Here is a 23,538-nt window from a genome sequence, read left to right as displayed (position 1 = left end):
TCTACTACAGAGTCTGAGGGTAATATGAGACCATCTATCAAAATATTGATGCTCAATTGAAAGTGGACTATGCAATATGAAAATGACCTTAAACATTCCACTGTATCCACCATGGAATGGCTGAAAGAAAACAAAGAAAAAGAAATCGAAATCTGGAATAACCAAGTAAAAGTATAGATCAAAATTCCATGGGGTGCTTTATAGAGATTTGAAAAGGGCTCTGCTTGCAAGGAGCCTCTCAAATATCACACAACTGAAACAAATTCTCCTCTCAGGATGCTACTATAGAGCACTGAATGCCAAACCAACCAGACATAAAGATATTTTCCCCTGTGCCATCACTCTGCTGAACACTTAATTCCCAGAGCACTGCCTCATATCTCTTATTTTCTCATCTTCTCATCTTTCCTACTATCTTCTATTGGTTTCTTATAATTTATCAATTGTTGTTTGTAACTTATGATTAATGATTATAATTTATGATTATGATTTATGACCTATTACTTGCTGTTTATATTTACACTGTGAGCTTATGCACCGGAGACAAATTCTTTGTGTGTCCGATCTTCCTTGGTCAATAAAGAATTCTATTCTATTCTATTCTATTCTATTCTATTCTATTCTATTCTATTCTATTCTATTCTATTCTATTCTATTCTATTCTAATCTAATCTAATCTGCTCTACATCTTTAATGTTGTTTCAATGATATATATCCACATATGTTAAAAAGATTAAATAATTACATGGGGTATACTTTCTTTGTCAGATTATTCTCTTTTATTATCTGTACTTTTATTTATCTTTAGATCTTATTATACTCATTTTTCTGTATATATGTGCACATACGTGTGTGTGTGTGTGTACTCAACTTACAACAGTTCGTTTAATGACCAAAGTTACAACGGCACTGAAAAATGTGATTTATGACAATTTTTCACACTTACAACCATTGTAGCATCCCCATAGTCATGTGATCAAAATTCAGATGCTTGGCAACTGACTCATATTTATGACAGTTGAAGTGTCCCAGGGTCATGTGATGAATTTTTGCGACCTTCTGACAAACAAATCAATGGGGGACCCAGATTTACCTAACAACTATGTTACTACCATAACAACTGCAGTGATTCACTTAACAACTGTGGCAGAAAGGATGTACTGTAATATGGGGCAAAAATTCACTTAACTGTCTCACTTAGCAACATTCATTTTGGGCTCAATTGTGGCCATAAATTGAGGACTACGTGTGTGTGTGTGTGTGTGTGTGTGTGTGTGTGTGTGTGTGTGTGTAGAGAGAGAGAGAGAGACAGAGAGAGAGAGAAATAAATAGATATATGTTACAGTTCTATTGCATATTTTACTTTATCTGGCTTTATAGCTGTAATAAAAGATTTGATCTGATCTGATCTGATCTGATCTGATCTGATCTGATCTGATCTGATCTGATCTGATCTTAATCTTTGAAAATAGTGATGCAACAAAGTTACATCAATTTATTATTATGGTAGAGAAAAGATATCCTATACTTGAAAAGTCCTCTACCTTGCTCTGGTAAGAAGGTTGAAGATTTTAACCTTGATTAAGTAGAAAGCAGCTAATGTCCAATTTCAGATTACAGGTGAAGAGAGTGCCAACAAAAATTTAATGGAAAAAGAGAAAGAAAACATATAGCATTGCTGTAAATTGTCTATGGTAGATATCCCCACCATAGATATGAGGTCTTCACATTCCAACCCAAGAAAAGCATTTGAGAAAATCAGATATAATAGTATAAATGATGGCTATTAAGAAAAATTTCAAAAAAATTGGTAAGAGTTGGGAAGCTATAGTAACTTCCAAAACACTCCCCACAAGAATGGAAGAATAAATACTTGCCTCTTAAGCATTATTAAGGTTGAGATCATGAAGAACATTAATATTTACCTGGAGCTAACTTGAGCTCAGTCAGCACTGGTTCTGTTAGCATTTAGAAAAATTGCCATGACTTGGCTATTTAAAAAGCCTTTGGATATGATAAGTGATTTCCTCTCTGAACTATGGGATTGCTATGCTTTCAAGAGTGACATTCCTCAGTACAGTGGAGGTAAGACCTGTTATTATTATTGCGGGATTTTTATTGCATTATTATTATATACTGTTTTAATCCTTATATTGTGTTGGAGCGTGTACCTAAAAAACCCAAATAAATAAATAAACAAACACCTTCAGATATCTCACAAGCAGAAAATCTCTTCTTCTAACGCTAGCAACACAAGCCTCCTGAATCAACTTGCAAACACATATTATAAATCCACAGCAAAATGGAATAATAGAATTAATATTGCGCAAAAGGCCAAAACCTCTACTTTAATAAACTTCTTCCAGCAAAAGTATGTCAAGAAAAGGCAAGCAGTGCAGCTCAGCTAAAAATTCATTTGCAGTCCAGTGAGCGTTAAAATCCTTATCCATCTTATCAGAGCAAGGAAGAGCAATCAAGTATGAGATTCTCTGCTCTCCGCAATTTGGAAAAAAAAAAATCAGAATGTTGTTTACAGCTTTAGGAACCAAAATGAATTGGATGAAATAATTTGACAATTTTGGCCCCAATAAACAGGTCGCTGCAGAAGATAAGATTTTAAGAACATAAGCATAAACTTTTTTAAAAAAATAAAAACTTTGACTCAATAGAGGAAACCGGTTAAAAATAATATTTACAAGTCTCATATTTCATTCTGTGGGTCCTCCTCCCTCGACTTATGTTTAATTTATGATCAAAACTATCTTGCAAGCAGGATAAATGAATAAGTATCATGGTTCTATTAATATTAATATTCCAATCAAAGGAACAGATTAATAATTTTTGATCTGGCGGTCACATATAGAGTCCTTGAATGAGTCATGTTAAGGACAAGAGTACGGAAGCTTCTCTTTGGCTTCTATACTGTTTGCAACCATGCAGATGGGTGAGATAAAAGGCCGCTGCTGGAATGTGCTTATATAGGAAAGTATGGGATGACTCTTTTATAATATTAAAAGGTTGCAATAAATATTTTCAGATGCTAGGGACTTTCAGATAAGTCTGGGTAAATTCACACTATCTGCTGGATCCTTCTATTTTTAGAGACATCTATTCTGCTCATTTTGAGAGAGGGAGAGAACACAACATTTATTTGCTTCATTTTTTTCATCCACAGTTAATGAACATTTTAATGTAATCCCTATGCTGCCAATTATTTCGCATCTGGAGGCCAGAAGAAGATATAATTTCAACAAAAGCAATTTGGTTTTTATTTTCCCCATGCTGTATCTTAGTTAACAAATGTAATGTCATAGCCAGAGAAATGAAACTTTTAAAACATAATTTTGAAGCCAAAATATCACCTAAATGTGACTCGGTACATCTACAAAACATTCTCATAAGCAGTGCTGTGGAGTCGGAGTCGGAGTCGAGGAGTCAGAGTCGGAAGAAATTTTGGGTACCTGGAGTCAGAGTCGGAAGTACAAAAAACTGAGGAGTCTGAGTCGGAGTCGGAACATTTATCTCCCGACTCCACAGCCCTGCTCATAAGCATGCAGTAATCATCTTGCTAAAATTCAGAAACATTACAGGGTGTTTGGTGAAGATTCCAAATGAAGATTCCAAAATCTCAAATCTAGACAGAATGTCAAAGCCACAGAGCGCCACTACATAAGATATAGCATGCAAACTATGACAAGATGGACGATCAGTCTGAATCAATATAAGATCATTTCCTATTCTTGCCAGACCTAAAATGGAATTCTTCAAGATATTTGTTTTATTAATTTATTTACTAGAGACATATTTCTGAATTCAACTGAATTTATTCTATTGAATCACTGAGCAAGTGTTTAGATCATTCTAATTTCAACTACAATAGTGAGATCATTTGCTGGATTTCTATCAATATGGAAAACTCTGTGGACCAGTGTCAAACTCAATACTCTTGATTCCAGATGTACAAGTTCTTGAAAAATTCCCTTCTCTGCTAAAAAATATAGTGGTGGATGAAATAAATTCAAACCAGAGAGCTTGGAAAGCAGCTGTCAGTAATGAATTGATATATGTTTATAGAAAGAATTTGCTGTCTTAATATAATAAAAACAATTTTACATGTTGGTGCAATTACAGGATGGTCTTGGTTTGGGAGCATTAACTCAAAAACTAGACATTTTACAGTTTTAAGGTAAAGGAGAGGAGAGTTCCATAAAACTGAAACTTTCCGATAAAGCACGTTTGCATATTCTTAGAAGTGTGGTTATGCTTCTTCAAGTAGCTATGCTATATAGGACGGATGTCAAACTCGCAACGTCACATTGCCTTCAAGTGACATATCGCTACGCGGAGCTGGGGTGAGCATGGACTGTGCGTGATGCATCCAGCCTGCGGGCCGCCAGTTTGATATCCCTGCATATAGCTTTGAAGCAGCACCAAAGGTATGCAAAAATATAACTCCACTACCATGTAGTGGTAAACTGGATTTTTGCAGCCCAGATATCATATGCTTATCTATAGAAGACTCCTTCATAGAGAATATAGTAAAAGGTGTAATGAATTCAGACTTGATCCATCGAGAGAGTGTCAACCCTGGGTCCAAATCAAACAGAGAATTCAAAACTTTAAGAAGCTCTAGGATCCAGATCCAATAAGTCAGTATATAAATAAAGAACAGGCTTTTTCAGAACAGGAAAGAGTATTTCTAAAGCTTGATCATGGTAGACTTGCTTTGATTAGCTTTACAGTAATTTATGACCAACTACTGTTGGGAAAAGAGATTAGGTTAACACATTGTGCTAAGCTGTTGTTTATTTTAATAACACTGTACTTCACTGAATAAATCATACAGTTCTGGTTCAGACATAATACTATAAGATGTGGTTTACAAATCGTAACCAAACAAATAACACTCTGGCTTAGCACATTGTTTCCAAAGTGCAAATTATGACCTTCAATGGAATCACTTAGAGGACAGAAGGCCTACCAGTTTGATGCAAATATATGGTAAATGCGAAGCAAGGAAACTGCTTCAGGCCCTTTATGAAGCCTGAATGTTTTTTCATGTTTTTTCAATGCTTTGCTTTTGTCTTTTTAAGGGACAGCAATTATACCTGGAGAGCATGAGGCTTCAGTAAAAACTCTGACCATCTGACCTGATCCTTACCTGAAGAGGAAATTACAATGGAGAGGATACTGCCCATTATGCTGCAGGGAGGAGGAAATTATAAAAGGGGACCAGCAGTTTACAAGCACAGATCAGCGAGCTAGAAGTGACAGAGGACAAAATGGACTGAGGCTGTTATCTCTGGGCAGGATCAACTTGGAGAAAAGAGCAAAAGCGACTTGAAGCTTGCAAGAGATCAACATTTGAAGAAAAGGTATGCAGAAAAAGAAGGTAATGCAGGAAAACACTTTTTGCTCTTCCTTCTCTGGATCTTGGTGAATGACATTTGATAGCTGTCTTAATGAAACCCAGATTTCAGGAACTACGCACAAGTAAACATTAAACAGCTTGTCCCCAATAAAAATATATTGGGGCTATGTTTGTTTTCAATAAAAGAATGTTATAATTTATATGGCTCTATCATTGTTTTATTTAATATGTACATTAAAATTTAAGTATTAAAAGCACCATATATTGTATATGTATTTCTTGCACAAACCTAACTCCAAAAAATGTTTATTTGGAGAGAAATAATTGCATAAATCCATGCATCATTTAAGGAAGTCACAGGTCAGTGACTGAATCCAGACACATCTGGTTCTAAGCTCCTATCTTAATCTTGTTACTGATAACCTAAATTGAACTGACATATGATGAATCTAAATTTATCTGTTTGTCAAGGAAGCCCTTAGCTTTTAGTATGAAATTGTGCCTCCTAAAGGTTCAGGTAAATTGATTCTACACTGACATGACTGAATTCAGATTTTGCTTCCCTTCAAAAGTCTGCCCCATATAACCCATTTATATAGTGGCACAATTGGGGAAATTAGATTGTATTTTACAATTTCACCAAGGATCATTAAGAAAGTAGGTTTAGCTCCTGAATCAGTTCTGATTTGCTGGCTAAACCCAGGATATCAAGTATAAAAGCATTTTTATGTTTGGGCATAGCAGCAGACAATCTGCTCAAAGGGACTGGCTTTCCATAATCCCCCTTATTATTTGAAACTGAGGGTTGTGCTTGAGAAAAAGAAATTTCTGAGCAGAAAGCTGAGAAAAACTTCTTCAGTAATCTTTTGTGTAACAAGTGTGGAATGTGCACTGAAACCCACCAAGTTATTGAAGCAGATAAAATTTAATTTCTTTGGCTAGATTGTTTGTAGTGATTTTAGCTGGAATTTCTTTGTATGTTTATTTCCCTATTGTTTTTCCCTGAATTTTTCTTTTCCCAACAAATCCCATTTTAGAGTTGTGGTTTCATTGGTTTAATAAGTAAGTCTCCTATTAAAACTACACGAGACTGCATGGCTGCACTTTGCATTTAAATACTCGTGCATGGTTTGTTAAGTTATATATTTCTGGGCTTTTGGGTCAAAGCATCTTTCTTTCTATTCTTTTAGGACTGTTAGGAAAATCCTTAACAGGCTAAGAACTCCCTTGTTTCACCAACTAAGTGGGGCCAGAAAGTTCAGTCTGATATATATTGGCTTTTAATAAGTATTCATTTGTCAAAGCCCAAGAATCTATTACAGGAAGAAGTCCTCCAGTGATATTTAAATATAATTCCCTTCTCAATTTGTAATAATAGCAACCTGCTTGAACAATGTGCTGGACCTTAAACTATTTTCTGATTCTCTTGTATGCCAGTGACTTTCTGATATGTTAACTAGTTAGCCAGTCACCCAGGCCCTACACCAGGGGTGAGAAACTATTACAACTTTATAACCTATGGACTTCAACTCCAAGAGCACGGTTGACTCAGGAATTCTGCAAGTTGAAGTCTACAGGTTGTAAAGTTGCCACTGTTATTCACCTCTGCCATAGATTGAAGACAAGCACAGCAACCATATTCCCAATTCTAAACCATCTTTCTTGGTGATTTATTCTACACTTTTAAGACAAATGAGGGGCTAACGGGTATGCCAGTTTCATTTATAAACACTCATCCACCTGAAGTTAATACTGGAAATTAAGTTATTTAGTTAACTTCTTCTCAGCATAGTTGGAAATCAGTTACATTTAATCTGATCAATGGAGACTTCTGCAAAATTCAAAAGCTTGCATATCTTGACCAAAGTTAAGATAAAGATTTAACTTCTTACTATTTCCTTTGCAATTCTATGAAAAGCTGTATAAAATTAACTTCATAGACTTAACATTGCTAGTTTGCACTGCTTCCACTTGATAAGACACCTACCTGAATCGCAAACAGTTGCAATGTCCCCTGTTGTTTCACTAGCAGACACTGCCGTAACAGGACTTTTGTGCCCAGCAAGACTTTGCACATAGCAGAGCCTGTAACAATGATTTGATTGTTCAAAGAATAACTCTCATCATTAATAGCAGTTGTAACATTTTAAAGTAACGCTTTAAATCCTTATTTATATTGGAATATAATTGTTCTCTAGCATTTAGTGTAGTTTTGCCCCATCTCTAGTGTAGATGGGGCAAAATACACAGGTTAAGCAATCCTACTGTTAATTTTATAAAATGGAGCAAATCAACCTTCATTTTAATTCAGAAACTGGGGATATTTGATACAGTAAGGAGCGTGATTTAAAAATGCATATACCTGTTCAAATCCCATATGATACAGGTTCCATCTTTGCTCACACTTATCATGATGCTATAGGGTTTGCAGACGAACAAGCTGGTGATCTCTGCAGTGTGTCCATATAGATGCATCTGAGACTCCATGTCGATTTCAGAAGGCTGCAAAGGAAAACATATAACCATAAATTTAGAAGAAGGCGGGAACAAAAGTAGTATATTACAAGTCAAACTTGAGTCTAAATTACCTGCTTCATTCATTATATTACTGATTAACAAGTGCCATTTTATAATTTTTTTCCCTGAAAGGAAGGTTTCCCCTGTCCAGTTGTTGTTCTGTCCCCAACCCCATGCACACACACCAACAGACGTTCAGGAGTTAAAGACCAAACCAGCCGGCAAAATCCTTTTCCTTATGATAATGGAACTTAGCAACAACCTAGTGGCTGCCTGCCAAGAGTTTATTATTTACAAAGAGGAGAGATAACTTCTCCCCACTTCTGATACATCAAAGGAAAGCAGCTCAATAATTACAATCAAGTCCAGAGATAATCCAGTCTTAAAGCAAAAGTTCGGCAATGCAGAATGGTGTGGAAGCTTTCAGCTTTGTTTGTCACAAGGTTTGACTGGCCACCACGCTCCCTTTTATATCCTGTGGGGTGTGGTCCAGTGACTCAGCCTAATCTCGGGCACGCCCTTTCTTCTGTTGTGCGCGCTTATCTCTGCGACGCTGGCGTGGGTCCAGCCAAGACTCATTACCCTCATCACTGTCCATCTGTGGCTGCGTGGACGTGCTTGGCCCTGGCCCTATCTCTTGCCCTTCGGCAGACACCGAAGGCATTGCCAGAGAGGAGGGTCCTGGAGAGGGAGGCCTTGCCAACTCCTCCTCTTCACTCTCGGAGTCCTCTCCTGATGATGACACAGGCTCCGGTAACGGAGCCACAACAGTTGTGTCCAATTCTAGGGGCGGTACTCAATTCTGTTTCTTAGCTGAGGGAGCCAGCATTATCTGAATATGTTACCATGAACATGTGGTCAGCATGACTATGTGCCAAGGTGCACAGAAGGCTGATACCTTCCCACCGAAGGGGTACCTATTTATCTACTTGCATTTGCATGTTTTTGAACTGCTAGGTTTGCAGGAGCTAGGCCAAGGAACAAGAGTTAATTCCGTCACGGGGTGCTTGGGTCCCGAACTGCCAGCCTTCCAGTTGATAAGCCCAATGTCGTAACCATTTTTATCCTATATACCTGTTTTTCTCAATTTCAGTTACAAAAACAGTAAGCCAAGACTGCTTATGTCTTAGTTCAAGCTTTTCTTTAAAACCGAATGCTTGATTGACAAACAATTGCTACTTTGGCATTAACTGTGAAAAGTAGCTCATTTAGATCTTTCACATAGCTATTAGCACAGAGGAAAGCTCTAAATAGCTGCCTATTTTACAGCACATATTGTTGCTAGAGTAATTCATGAGCGGATATATACAATATACTTTTATAGTTGTAACCAAATGGTGTGCAAAATCAGAAACTTTTAGCCCATGCTGTTTTTTTATTTCTGCTGTTTCCTCTCTTAAACGTGAGAGAGCTAATTAAGATGCAGGAATGTAATAAAATAAGCTGATAATGACTGAAAACAGAGGCGATAGACAATAGCTTTGATATGCCAGGTACAGCATTGCCTTGTTGGAATCCCAGAAGGAAGGCTGCTAGACTTCAACAATCCATTAATATACCAAATCCCAAGATTTATTACATTGCAAAATAATTTTGGGCGAATAATGCATATTCAAATTGTACACTGAAAATAGTGTTTCAGCATCTGACCTATTTTTTATAGATAAGAAGGCCACTGAGAGGTATTTAGTCCATGTTCACGAGTTAGTGCATGTAACTGACATGCTTTTTCTTATTTATTGCTCTGTGCAAAATCTCATTGTTTCTTAATTAATATTCATTTTAGAAGAAAAACCTAAACAGACCTTAGCCAACATATTGTCATATCATATGGCCTCTTCTCATGCTACTAACTACACTATGTATCAGGGGTCCCCAATCCCCAGTCCATGGCCCAATACCAGACCACAGCCTGTTGGGAACCAGGCCCCACAAATGGCAGGCGAGCACGTGAGCACACGAAGCTGCATTTGCGCAAGCGGCATATATGCGAAACCATCCCCTCTCCTCCCCTGCTATCCCCATCCCCACCGGTCCACAGAGCCAGAAAGGTTGGGGACCACTGCTCTATATGTGTTGTGGTCCGCCAGCAGCCTGCGGAGCTGGCAGCAGAGTCGGACAGTGAGGAGGCTGGGGAGGAACATGGGCCAGTCCTGGAGTCTGGGGAAGGCTCGGACGAGGGCTCTGCATCGGAGGCAGAGATGGGGCCAGGGCCATCTGGGAGTTATGTGCAGCTTCCAGAGTCGGACATCAGAGAGGCAGAGGAACAGGGGGAGCCTGTTCCTAGTGCATGCATGCGCAGAGCTGCCAGAAGGCAAGAACAGTTAAAACAAAAGGGATGACTCGGGAGTAAGGTTTGGAGGTGACTGGCCCCTCCCATAAGACATAAAGGAAGAGCACAGGCATGTGGGCCTTTGCAGGAAGCAACGTTGTGGATGGTGTCAGTTTGTACTTTGAAGCTCCGTTTTCGACTCTGTGTTTCCATGTGGCCTTGCCAAGATAATTGCCAATTAGATCTTTGGCAGCATGTCAAAGAAGATAAACGTCGGTGTTTACCAGCCTTATCCGAAGGACTGTGGCAGACCTCTGTTGGACTATTTATAAACTCTTGCTTCATTCAGCACTTGCTATGAATGAAAGGAATTCACAGCCGTTAAAATAAAAAAAAAGGGGGTTTGGGGAATAATTGTGTGCTTTTTACTATATCAGGAAGCCTAGGTCAGAACAATATGTTCTCTACATGGGGCTGCCCCTGAAGACCACTCGGAGGCTTCAGCTGGTGCAGAATGCGGCCGTGCAGGTAGTGATGGGAGTGTCCCGACACTCTCATGTTACACCCCTCCTGCGGGACCTACATTGGCTACCAGTTGCCCTCCGGGTGAGATTCAAGGTGCTGGTAATCACCTATAAAGCCCTACATGGCTTAGGCCCAGGGTATTTGGTGGACCATCTGCGGCCAGCAACAGCTCCCCATCGCCCAGTGCGTTCCCATAGGGAGGGCCTCCTTGGGGTGCCGTCAGCCAGACAATGTCGGCTGGCAACCCCTAGGGAGCGGGCCTTCTCTGTGGGCGCACCTACCCTGTGGAATCAGCTCCTCCTGGGGCACCGGGTGGCCCCTGACCTTCGCTCTTTCCGCCGTGGCCTTAAAACATATCTATTTCGCCTGGCCGGCTTGGACTGAAGGGGTTCTAGAGGGGATTTTAATGGTTTTTATAGTTTTATTGGGTATTTTTTTAAAAATTATACTTTGTGTGTTTTATTGTTGTGAGCCGCCCTGAGTCCTTTCGGACATAGGGCGGCATATAGGTCTAAAAAATAAATAAAGAAATAAAGAAATAAAGAAAGAAAGAAAGAAATAAAGAAAGAGAAAGAAAGAAAGAAAGAAAGAAAGAAAGAAAGAAAGAAAGAAAGAAAGAAAGAAAGAAAGAAAGAAAGAAAGAAAGAAAGAAAGAAAGAAAGTCCAGAGTGTGAGGATCCTGAGAAAGGCAATTCAAGGTTCTACAACTGAACAGCAGTGACACAAATGTTCTCATTTATCTCACTGACCGACTGAACATGTTTACAAACAAAAGCAAAGTCTGTGTTGCAATAATTTATTTTGAAAAAGTACTGCTGTCACAAAAGTACTACTTTCAAATTGCAGAATCACCCAACAAATTGCTTAACCAGAGGAATAAGGAGACTTTTTTAAAAATTAAAACATGGAAAGATTATTTTCCATTTTAGAAATCACTTAATAACCGCATATTTTGGGTACAAATTCATATAAGGATCATTCTCTTTTATAAATCAGAGAACAATTACTTAAACTGACAAAATCCCTTTGATATGTGTAACCCAAAACCTGGTTGGAGAATTTCCCCCCAAGATGAAAATCTAAAGTGTGACTTAGAGAATTTTATGGCTTTCAGTGCAATAATCAAAAGTGAAACTGCATTTATTAAAATGGACCTAGATGTACCATAGAAGAGATCTATGTAGCTCAGGACTGAACTGCTTGAGTTTTGGTATCCTCTGAGCTTAGTTGCTTTCTTATAGATGTTTCATTACCAGGCTAGATAACATAATTAGTGCAAGAGAAAGTGGGATTTGCTGGCTGTTTATATATAATACCTTGCTCTGCCAGTCTTGATAGGGGTCGCGTTTCTTCCTTGATTAGAATATTGTCTCTTCCCTGATGGCTTATCTAGTGTTGGTCCCTGCTTATCGGTGTTATCTGCTACAAAAGATACATTCTAGCTTTTTGTTTCCTTCCTGGAAGCTTGCTATTCGAACAGATCAGCTATCAACAGGCATCAACATAGCGATAAACTCCATTTACGATAAACTCCATTTACGTACCATTTAAAAGATACAATCAAGAGCTCAGAAAGGAAACATACATAAAGTTTCTCCTCCACTGCCTGAATGGAGTGAAAGATGTCAATCCTGACAAGACTGTGTTGCTATAGGTATTTAGGACTATCCCCTGCCCACCCTCAGCCCTAAGATGAGAATTTACCACCTTTGGCTTTGAATGTGGTAACACTGATGCACAACTCAGGGCTATTCCTAGATTCCTAGCTCCTGCAGATGGTAGCCATGACTAGAGGATCTTTGCACAAATGCATCTTGTATGACAATTGAGCCTAAACCTAGACCAGGAGGCCCTATTCACTGCTTTGATCACACCCTGTTTGGATTACTGCAACATACTCTAGATCAGGAGTGTCAAACTAACGGCGTCACATGATGTATCGGGACTTTTTTCCCCTTCGCTAAACTGGGCGTAGCCAGCGCATGAAGCATCCAGCCCATAGGCCATGAGTTTGACACCCTGTTCTAAATGGTGCTGCTCTTGAAGATCATCTGAAAATTGCAGCTACCCTGTTTCCCCCAAAATAAGACATCCCCTGATAATAAGCCCAATCACGCTTTTGAGTGCATGGCAATAAGGCCAAGCACTTATTTCAGTTCAAAAAAATATAAGACAGGGTCTTATTTTCGGGAAACCATGGTAGTCTAAAATGCAGTGACATGGATGCCTCAGTTCACCTAGATACTGTAATACCTCTCCTCAAGGAATTTCACTAGTTTCCACTAGACCTCCAGGTACAGTTCAAGGTGTTGATTATCACCTAGTAAGCCTTTCATGTTTTTGTGCACTGCCCATCTCCAATTACAAGGTCTGGCAGGGTAGTATGCTGCTAGTACCCTCTATTTAAACAGTGCCATCTAATGCAATCCAGAAAGCAGGACTTCTCTGTCATGATACCTGCTCTTTGGAACAACATATCCTTGAGCTTTGGACGGCCTTAATCTTGCCAACCAGCCTTTTTAAGGCAGTAAAAACCAGTCTCTTCAACCAAGCACTGGGTGTCAGCATTGGCATAACCCCATTGTGGTGAAATGACTATTTTGCTAAATTTTGCTATGGGCAAAATTTGATTCTAATTGTTTATAATGATTGCTGTGTTTATTTTACTATTGTTAGCCATTCTGGGTCATATACTGATACTACAGCCATATAAATCTAGATAATAAATATAGAAAAACGAACAAACATGATCCTGAAAAGTTTTGGGGTCCTGCAAAATGGAACTGAGTGCTATGTAGCCCATAGGCTTGCTTATTTTTAGGGCAATAGATGAATACCAAAATACTTGAAAGTTAAGAGATTCCTAACTAGATTATAAATTATACATTTATATTTCAAGCTAATATTTGAAAGGAGCAACAATATTTGGTGGTTTTACATATATACTTGTATATACGGTATGTAGGTAAAATGATAGGTGCTGTATGTATGTATGTATGTATGTATGTATGTATGTATGTATGTAAACATTTGTTTTTATAACTATTAGCAAAATGGCAGAGGTAAAAGTTAAACATTTCTTTTATAGATGTCCAAACTTTAATCTAGCTGTTCAAATAAAACTGGTATGTTTGGCAAAATAAAAAAGTGAAATCAAATTATTTAATAATTTAACTGAGGGATGGGCAAGAAAGACACTAGATCTAAGATTAGGAAAGTAGGACTATATTAGGGAAACTAATTCAACTAAACTACAGCCAGATTTTAAGCAGTTATAGCCTCAATTTTTTATACTTACAGTGCTACTAGTGAATCTGTTGATATACGCTGTGATAACTCCACATTTACTTCCAGTAAAAAGTTGGCAGCTGTCTGGCACCCAAGCACAACTTGTTACCTTAGATACAAAAAAAGGTGAGACATTTAAACATTTTTTGCTTTATCTGCTGTTCATCTCAAAGACTGCCAAAGGGGATTATATTAAAAACAGATACATTTGAAGAAAAACACTTGGTTTTGTCTTCAGCTGTTTTGCTCCTGAACTCATTCCACTCCGCCACTGAAAAAAAGCCACAGCTACACTTATAATAATCAGGTTGCAAATCTACAAGCACTGACTCACATATACAACTAAACTTTCTCCTACTGTAGTTACTCTGCATCATATAGCGAACTACACAAGAAAGTTATAAGGATGCTGGAAATAAGCTTTCTAAGTAACAGACGGAAAACCGCAACTCTAAACTCTGTAGCTGAAGCTTTTGATATAATGCGTGTATCATGTACAATACATGTAACTGGAATCTAGTTTTGCCCAATTAATTCAGACGGAGCATCATTTTCTGCTGACTACTGAAGTGAGCAGTGAAGTCTGATAGTATAATAACCATAAAGTAGCAACTTTATCTATTTGGATAGGATCAAAAGCAAACACAGATTTAAGAAAGTCAGAGAGTAGCATCGATGTAAGAGCAGTTTATTGTGGTATTAATTTGCCTGGACCAGAGGCCATACACACCTACATTCTACAATTGTGTGGACAGGGTAACAAAAACACTTATGAATAGTGTGATCGATGAGAAGCATAAAAAACAGCAGCTGGCTCTTTGTTTGCAACTAGGAACATTTATCCTTTAATGTATTTGATTAAACAAGCTCAAAATCATAAAAGCTCACATCCTACTGATGACTAATTGTAACTGTATGGATTGCCTTCTGTTTTCTGTGTTGTACTACACTAACACTAGCATAGACTTAATCATTTCCATTATTAAGAAATTAAATTATGGATTATGACATTACAAGTGTTTAGGAGGGAGCTTGTAGCAAAGTTATAAGGTTCATTCTCAGTTTGATAAACAGTGATTTATTAGACTAGGATCAATACATCTAAAGCCAACTTTATTTGTTAAGGATTCCTCCCCCCACGCCCCCAAAATGCTAAGTTAGTTAAGCAGAAAAAGAATTAACAAGTCTTACCTGGTGAAACTGTGAACTCTGTATAAAATTTACTGGAGGTTCACTTTGCTTGCTTTTTAATCTTAAAATATTATCTGCATATCCCCAACTCAGAATGGCTGACCACTGGATATCTGTGCTGTGCATGCTTCTAACACCTGCAACAGAACTGGAATTCAGTTGACATTTCAAGGTATTCTATCATGTATCTTTTTTTTTATAAACGAACACTGGAATCTCTTCTTTTACTGTTAAAATCACTATTATTTTAACAACGTCTTATTTTACAAACCTATTAAAGCCTTAAATAATGTGGTCTTCATAAAAAGATAAGCTTTCCATATTCCCTACGTTAAAATCTGAACCAATGAACTTGTCATAACAAGAAAAAATGTTGGAGTCCTTACATTTCCTCAAAAGGTTTTTTTTTTTTTGGCCTAATGAATCTATAATAAAACAGAATTACATTACTTATACAGTAACTGATTCCTGTGGGATCCAAAACATATGTGAGCCATCTCTACAGGAAGCTACCTAAGGGCAATAATTTCAACATGGAGCAGAGAGAACCTTGTTACATCTGCTGAGCCACTTCATTGTGGATATTTCTACAGCTGACATCAGAATTGCTATAGCTCATGTGGGAGCCATTTCACAAACTTTCTACCCAATTTAAGATCTCTACAGCAATTACGCCACCCAGTAATATACAGCGTGGGCCTCAATAACTCATTTGTCATCTTTGGATGACTGAACCAAGGGATAAAGAGGATAATTTGACCTTTTTTGAACTCTGGTTTCCAATGTTTCTCTGAGGGCTGCGTACTAGAGTCCTTACCTTGCTCTTTGCTATAGATCATCAGAAGGCAGAACTTTCGGGACAAACCACAAATTGCTCTAGTTGGTAAAGCCTGCAAGGAGCCAAATCTTTCTCCATGTGGCTGGCTAAAGCAGACAAGTGGATCAGGGGCACTGGGAGAACCTACGTACTCCCCCCATTTTAAGCCTCTGATCCAAGGTAAAGGACTCTAAAACAAAACAAAACAAAACAAAACAATAGTCAGTGGCACCATTTTGAAACAATTTTTAAACACCAGGTTTAATGTGTTTTTATTTCTAATGAAATTGTTAGAGAACGTATTTACCCATCCAATTTTTCTCCCAAACATTTACTTGTGAACTAGAGCAGTGGTCCCCAACCTTTTTATCGCCGCGGACCAATCAGCCTTTGATAATTTTACCGTGGCCCGCTGAGCGCGCGCAGGGGTGGGGGCTTTGGGCCACACGTGCGTACCTGCGCGGGGCTCTCTTCCCTGGAGCCTTTGCGCACGGCCCAGGAGCTTTTGCGCACGGCCCAGGAGCTTTTGCGCACGGCCCAGGAGCCTTTGCGCTGCAGCGTTCATGTCCCCCGGCCGCTGCGCAGCCCGGTGCCAGGTACTCCACGGCCCGGCACCGGTCCGCGGACCGGGGGTTGGGGACCACTGAACTAGAGGGTTGGTTATTAGGATTTCTCATTAGAAAGCACAAAATGTGCTCCAGAGCGTATGAGGGGCTAATGCAGCACCTGCGCCTGACTCTTTACCAAACACGCTTTTCCCTGGCAGAGGGCCCAAATGCCAATGGCAGCCATGTGATCCCAGAGAAAAGGTTAGAGACAGTTGCGGCAACTGTGTGTGTCCCCATCCATTCCAAAGTCTCTTTTTACCTTTCATTTTGACTAGCTGCACAGACCTAGTAGTCAACTTAAATTGGCCAATTTGCATAAAAGAAGCCATTGACTGACAAAATAATTGGTGCAGATAACTACACCATCATTATTACAAATGATATCAGCCTTTGAAAATAAGCTGTTATTTAGGAAAAGTTGTTTGATGAATTTAAATCTATAGTCTTTTAATAATACTTAAATACAGTTTCTCTCTTTTCTTTGCTGTCCAATTGTCTTTGCCTCTCATTTCTCTCCAGTTTTATTTCTCCACTTTCTCTTTTCTGCCCTTTCCAGTTCAGTTATCTCCTACTCTAACTCCATCCTCCCCCCCCTCCCATCTCTGCTGGAAAGAAGGAAGGATGTTCATAGGTTTGTGCAAGTCAGAATCAGAATCTAACTCTGCATATGGGTAAAAATGGCTGCCATGTGCAATTGGGGACCCACTGATTACCTGTATATTTTAATTAATTTAGTTGAATTAGTTTAACTTAATTTATCCAATTAATATATTGCTTTTATCTTGATGCTTTTGGTCAGGTATTTATGTCATTTGTTGTGCAGTGGACAGGGAATCTTCTTGACTGGTTCAGAATTGACTGGTTCAGTCTATTAAACCATTATTTAGGGATTTGGGAAAGGTCACCCACATCTAAATGTGAAGAAGCCATGGTATCAGACTGGGACTATTACATCTAACCCAGGTCTAAAGGTTTAATAAAGCTGGATCACAATGCTATCTTTATTTTCTGAGTTTTAAAAATGTGGTTGGGTCTTTTGATTAAACTTATCTCGAAGGAAATTGAGTAACAGTGTTTGAAGAACAATGCTACTTTTAAAGCATTATTTTATATGTATATTTTTTTTTAAAAAAATAGCAGCTCTTGACTTCTCCATTGGGAGACACAGACAATTGCTCTTGTGGAAATATATATGAACATAAAATGAACAAGGAATCTAAAGCAGGAAGAATTACTTGATGCGCTTCCAATCCAGAAAAAAAAAGGCTTATTGAAAGAAAAGAGGTACTTAGGTAACACACAACCTTGACAGACACTTTAACAAAAGCTTTAAAAACAATATCGATTTCTCTACAGATATTCTCCACCCAAGATCCTCCCACCATTAAAAAAAGCAATAAGAGATAAATGGATAGATAGTGTGAGTGTCTCTCTCTCTCTCTCTCTCTCTCTCTCTGTGTGTGTGTGTGTGTGTGTGTGTGTGTGTGTGTGTGTGTGTGTGTGTTACATTGCAATATGTTGAAGGAAGAAGTTATGTTATATAATGAACACGGTAGCATTATGAAACATACTGGATAGACAATCTCTTTCGTATGCTCCCTTGTTTCTCTGAACGCAAACTGCACTAATAATCCCATTGCAGCAGGGAGTTCTCCTTCCATAGGTTTCGATCTGCTGACGTGGGCAGTGTGGAACAGCTGTCGAGGAGTCTGCCCATATGTTTTTATCATGGTCTCCAGAGCTCTTCTTTGGACTGGATCTTCAACAGCTGACACGTCCATTCCAAAATATGTCTAAAATGTAAATCAGAAACAAACAAATTATATCTATGTACATGTATAATAAGCATGTGTGTTCATTAAAGGATAAGAGAAGAATTCATTCTTAGGGCATGGATATATTCCTGTTATTAGATTTATGTTTTTTCTTATTGTTTTAAAAGTCACGGTAGTGTAAGTAATGCCTTCTCTTCCTATTTTCCCCACAACACGCACCCTTTGAAGTGGGTTGGGCTGAGAGAGAATAACTGGAGTAAAAGCACTCCATTTATTTCTCTGCCTAAGGGAGGACTAGAACTCCCTATTTCTAGTCCAAAACTTTAATCATTAATCGAACTGGCAGACATAAAACTTTTTAAATAAAAAAAGTTTATGGCCTTGGAAGCCATATTAGGCCGGAAGCTTCAATGCTGCCATAAACAGCCAAATAGTATACTATACAGCTGAGGCAAAACAGTAGCACCAAAGTTCCAAGCTAACTAAAGTTCTTCTGACTTCCTCTTGGTTCAGGTATCATCAAAATAAAAAGATCCAGAAAGCAGAAGGAAAGAATGGTAAGTTCCACATATAAAGCATTAACACAAGAGGCACCCTGTATCTCCCAGCTTCTGAACCTCTGCAAATTTACCTTTGATCCTTCTATAATTTAGTCACTCTAAAATATTTTAATTTTTATCACCACAGAAGGCATCTACACCTTAATGTGAGCCTCTTTCACCTGATTTTAGAACTGATACTGCTATGGATGCTTTACGGTAGTATTTCTCAACTTTGGCAACTTTTAAGACATGTGGACTTTTGGGATTGAAGTCCACACATCTTAAAACTGCTAAGGTTAAAAAAACACTGCCTTAGAGGATGACATTTATTAGGAACTGGACCAAGATGGTTTCTGTTGATTCTGTCTGACTTCTTCACAATCTTCAATTCTACCATCTTTAGTATCCTGTTGGATTCTGAAACAGAAACTGACACAATAATTCCAATTCTATCTAACACATCCTAAAAAGAGATGCTGGAAGATTGCTATTCGTTATTGAGGACCAAGAAACAGCTGAAGAGATCATTCAGAAAATTCAGCGACATATGGCTAACACCCAGTTTTCTTTCTTTTCTTTTTTTTAATGCAAAGAAAGCAGTGATAGTTTTGAACTAACCACTGCATATAGTAATGGGTTGGTTGCAAGCCTAATAAAGTACCTTAACACATAGAAGACAGATGTGCTGTTCTTTAGTCGGAATGACCAAACAAGAATGGGAATATGCTACATTTTAGATGAGCTTGGATCCCCCATACATGCTGGGTCTAATACTGTCATTGAATGAAAGGCAAATGTATTATTATTATTTTTTAAAAAAGGATACTTACAGCAGGATGAAAGACATTAATAGCTTGAACGGAGGCCTTGCCTTTTTGTTTATACCCAAATACTAAATCAATCCAATGGCAGATGGTTTGGGAAACATGGTCAGACTCTAAAGCTTGACGATGGATCAGGATAAATAATCTTGGATCATTTCGAGCCCAGGGTGGGAGGTTCACATGGTTTACTCTTTCACCATTCTGACGTACCCCAAAATCAAAACCTATAAATAGAAATAATTCATATTAGTTGGCTCAAATCTAAATAGCTAATACAAAAAATCATTTTCATGTTCACACCATATTTCTTAAAAACCAACTTAGAGCTTAGAGTTGCAAAATTCTGTTCTCCAAAATTTTACATTAACAACTGATTAAATTAATTGCATAGTTTGCATATAGCTTTAAATCTGAAAGTGAATTTTGGACTTGTGCACTTCTCCTGTTCCTCTCCTCCTCCAGGAAAGCTTTTTTTTTCAACCAACCTGCAGTTTATTATGAATGAACCATCTGAATGAACCAAACATTTTGAATCTATTACAGACCCATTTTTTAAGCAATGTTTTTCAGTAATAATAATGGTGCTGTTGACCTATGACTAGATGTAAATTTTAACACAACCATTGAGATCTATGTTTTGTTTGCCAATAGTTGAAGGTCCATTGTTTTCTTATTTTTTTGATTTCTGGATCACAGCAATTATATGACCCCCAGCAGTATACAGAAAACAAAATAAACAATAATGGCATAATAACAATATTATTTTAAAAAAAGAAAACTTACTATCTAACTGGAGCAATATAAATATTGGCATTTCACCAAAGGAATTTAGTCTTAACTAGTCTTTCCAGGAGGGGAGCAACACTGGAACCATTTTTATTCAGGGGGGAACTAATATGGGGACCATTTTAGAGAAGCCCCTCCTTCTGGCCTCAACCTCCGATTTCATGGTAGGGGGGAACTATGAGTGAATGTTTCACTTCAGGTAGAACAGTAATAGGTACACTAGTTGGAACTGGGTAAAAGCTTTTTGTGTCATAAACCTCACTTTTCCTTTCAGCAGTAGTTCTAAGTCCAGAAATACTCCTGAATCATGGAATTGCTTCCCTGGAGGGTAGTACCCGCTTCTTGAGAGATAAGACCAGATCTAGCAGAGAGCCTTGTGAATGAACACCACTTCATCTTGCTTTGATTCAACTTCAGATTGTTACTTCCCAATCATACCCAATAGCCTCCGGGCTCTGAAACAAGATGCTAACTACATTGTGTGGGTGGCAATATACAAGATACAGCACCCTAAACTAATTAATGACTTGTTCCAGTAGCTAAGATTAAAAAGTAGGGTGGAGAGAACCAAGTTCTGCGACACTCTGTATAGTAGGCCATTGGGCTAATCTTGTTACCTACAACCACTGATTAGAAACACCTACTGAAGGAATGGAAGGAAGGAAGGAATGGAGCACACTATCCCAATCCCTAGCCCACGCAGATGATCCAAAAGGATAGCATGGTCAACAAAGGGTCTAGTGGTTAAGGCACCAGGCCAGAAAGCAGGAGACCATGAGCTCTAGTCCTGTCTTAGCCATGAAAACCAGCTGGGTGATTTTAGGCTGGTCACTCTCTCTCTCTGAGACCAACAGAGTTGTTGTTGGGGGGGGGGGGGAGAGAAAAAAAGAGGTGTTCTGGATATGTTTGTCACCTTGAGTTATTTGTAAAAATAACAAGGACAGGAAATAAACAAACTAATGCAACCAGTATAGCTTCCATCCTGTATCCCGACTTGATGCCTGAATGAAATGTGTCCATCTCCACTTTTTCTTTTCACCACCCTCACATGAGTCAAGTATTTTTTTTCTTTCCCATTACATCTTGCAATCTACCAAATGAGCCCAAAAGTTCAACAATTCCGGCATTCAGTGTGTTTGAATGCTGGATGGATTATAAAAAATTATGGCAATGTCTTTTTGAAGCATACCTTCCCTGTTAACTAAAAATTCAGGAAGATAAAAAAATTCTGGGATGAGTTCCTTTACATCAGTCATGGATTCGTATGATGAAAGGCGCCAGGTTGTGTTAGTAGAATGGAAAGTTCTGTCTGGAATATCAAAACTCTGATCTGAAAATGATGAAACCATATTAAATTAATTAGAAATTAATATATCACACTTAAATATTTGGTGATCAACAAGGAATACATTTAATTCTCTGTATATTATCTATGTGTATGCACTTTTACTGGTGCAGACACACAATATATTTCAGCACTTCTATTTCTAAGGATTGTAAAAAAAAGAATTAAAATAAATATTTGTAATGATTTCTTGGTTCTGTATTGCAACTATCCAAATACTGCCTATTCAAAGCTTGTAAATTAAAATTATTTACATCATAGGAAAATGTACCTTGATAAGCTAAAAACATCTTTGTGAAAGGAGGCATTCTAACCAGAAAGTGAAGAACTGTTCCACTATTTGAATAATGAGAACCATAATGATATGGTTGTACAGGAGGCATTGGATCATCTTCTCTAGCTCCTTTACGATATTCTTCTTCTAGGTACTGCAGCAGAAAAAAACAGAATAAAGAACATGCATTTTTGGGGTATTTTTAAAAAAAATATTTCCAAAGTTAAAATGCAAAATTAAAAAAAACGACATGCATTTCTGGCTAATACAATTAGTGCTTGACTTACAACTGTAATTCAGCCCAAAATTATGGTTGTAAGTCATGCTAGTTAAGTGGATCACCATAGACCATGCCCGATTTTACAAGCTTTTTTTGTTGTGGTCATTTAGTGAACGTTGTGGTTGTTAAGCGAATCCATTCTCTGTCAGAGGTATTTTTTGCTGCAAACTGAAAGTAGACGGAGATTTCTGGCAAGAAAAACATGGTAAACTGTGGTCATGTGACTGTAGGATGCTGCAAAGTGCCGTAAATGGAGGCTGGTTGCCAAGTGCCCCAAATGCAATCAGGTCAGAGGTGATATTCAGCTGGTTCAGACCAGTTATTTAAACCTGCTATTTAAATTAGCAATATAGTGAACTGATTACTTAATCTTATCTTCGGACTGATAATTTAAAAGTCAATTTATCAATCACCATGATAAAAATGAAAATTTAAAAATGTAATTGCCTTTGTATAAAAAAGATTAAAACTTCAGATATTAAAATTGGATGTCATCAGGACTAAAAAGACCGTCAGCAGTGTCAGTGAAGACATCATGCAATGAACATTTCATTCAAGACAGTCACAAAGAGGAAATCTGAAAAGGTTTTCTTCAGCTGCTAAGTACATAAATCATTTATATTCTCATAGATTACTTAGTAATATTACTACCAAAGCAGCAATTAATTGAAACTAACTCATCAGCCTCAAAATTGGCTGGACTCTAAGCTGTAGCAACAAAGAAAAGTGGCTCCCACAACAAGCTCGTGATCACTTGAGAAGACAATTATCTCTTATCAAAAACTAGAATGAGGAAAAATATTGAATATTTTATTTCCTTTTTCTCATTTGAATAATCAGGCAGGCAGTTAGCAGAACACAAGATAAACTTCAAGATTTAATACTGTTCTCTCTCTCTCTCTCATACCTGTTTGATTCTAAATATGAATATGAACTGAAATATTTCAGTACCTTGTAAGTGTCCACATAACGATCTTCCTTTTCTTTTGACTGTACAGCTATTGGCTTGATCAAATTTCTGAAATTACACCAATATTACAATTTGTCAATTCCAGAACTTAAGGAACACAACAATGCAATCTAATCATTTTTTTTTCACTACCATATGTGAATTTTATAGAAA

At 37.9% G+C, this 23,538-nt stretch overlaps 1 protein-coding gene across 1 annotated transcript in view; it reads right to left on the bottom strand.

Annotated features, from left to right (window-relative positions):
* LYST (lysosomal trafficking regulator) overlaps positions 1 to 23,538 on the bottom strand; it is a 99,356-nt gene that overhangs the window by 7,522 nt on the left and 68,296 nt on the right. Inside the window, exons 41-50 of the mRNA XM_070932544.1 lie at positions 23,367 to 23,433; positions 22,133 to 22,289; positions 21,706 to 21,846; positions 19,737 to 19,954; positions 18,161 to 18,382; positions 15,982 to 16,171; positions 15,165 to 15,301; positions 13,984 to 14,082; positions 7,734 to 7,873; positions 7,359 to 7,456 (exon numbers count right to left, since the gene is read on the bottom strand). Of these exons, the coding sequence (XP_070788645.1) occupies positions 7,359 to 7,456; positions 7,734 to 7,873; positions 13,984 to 14,082; positions 15,165 to 15,301; positions 15,982 to 16,171; positions 18,161 to 18,382; positions 19,737 to 19,954; positions 21,706 to 21,846; positions 22,133 to 22,289; positions 23,367 to 23,433 (1,469 nt within the window). The remainder of the gene's footprint in view (positions 1 to 7,358; positions 7,457 to 7,733; positions 7,874 to 13,983; positions 14,083 to 15,164; positions 15,302 to 15,981; positions 16,172 to 18,160; positions 18,383 to 19,736; positions 19,955 to 21,705; positions 21,847 to 22,132; positions 22,290 to 23,366; positions 23,434 to 23,538) is intronic.

The sequence above is a fragment of the Pituophis catenifer genome, unplaced genomic scaffold (genome assembly GCF_029215685.1).
Source record: "Pituophis catenifer annectens isolate HBS135680 unplaced genomic scaffold, rPitCat1.0.hap2 SCAF_1, whole genome shotgun sequence".
NCBI classification, from domain to species: domain Eukaryota; kingdom Metazoa; phylum Chordata; class Lepidosauria; order Squamata; family Colubridae; genus Pituophis; species Pituophis catenifer.
Note: the sequence above shows the minus strand (reverse complement) of the source record. Positions and strands in the feature narration are given on the sequence as shown.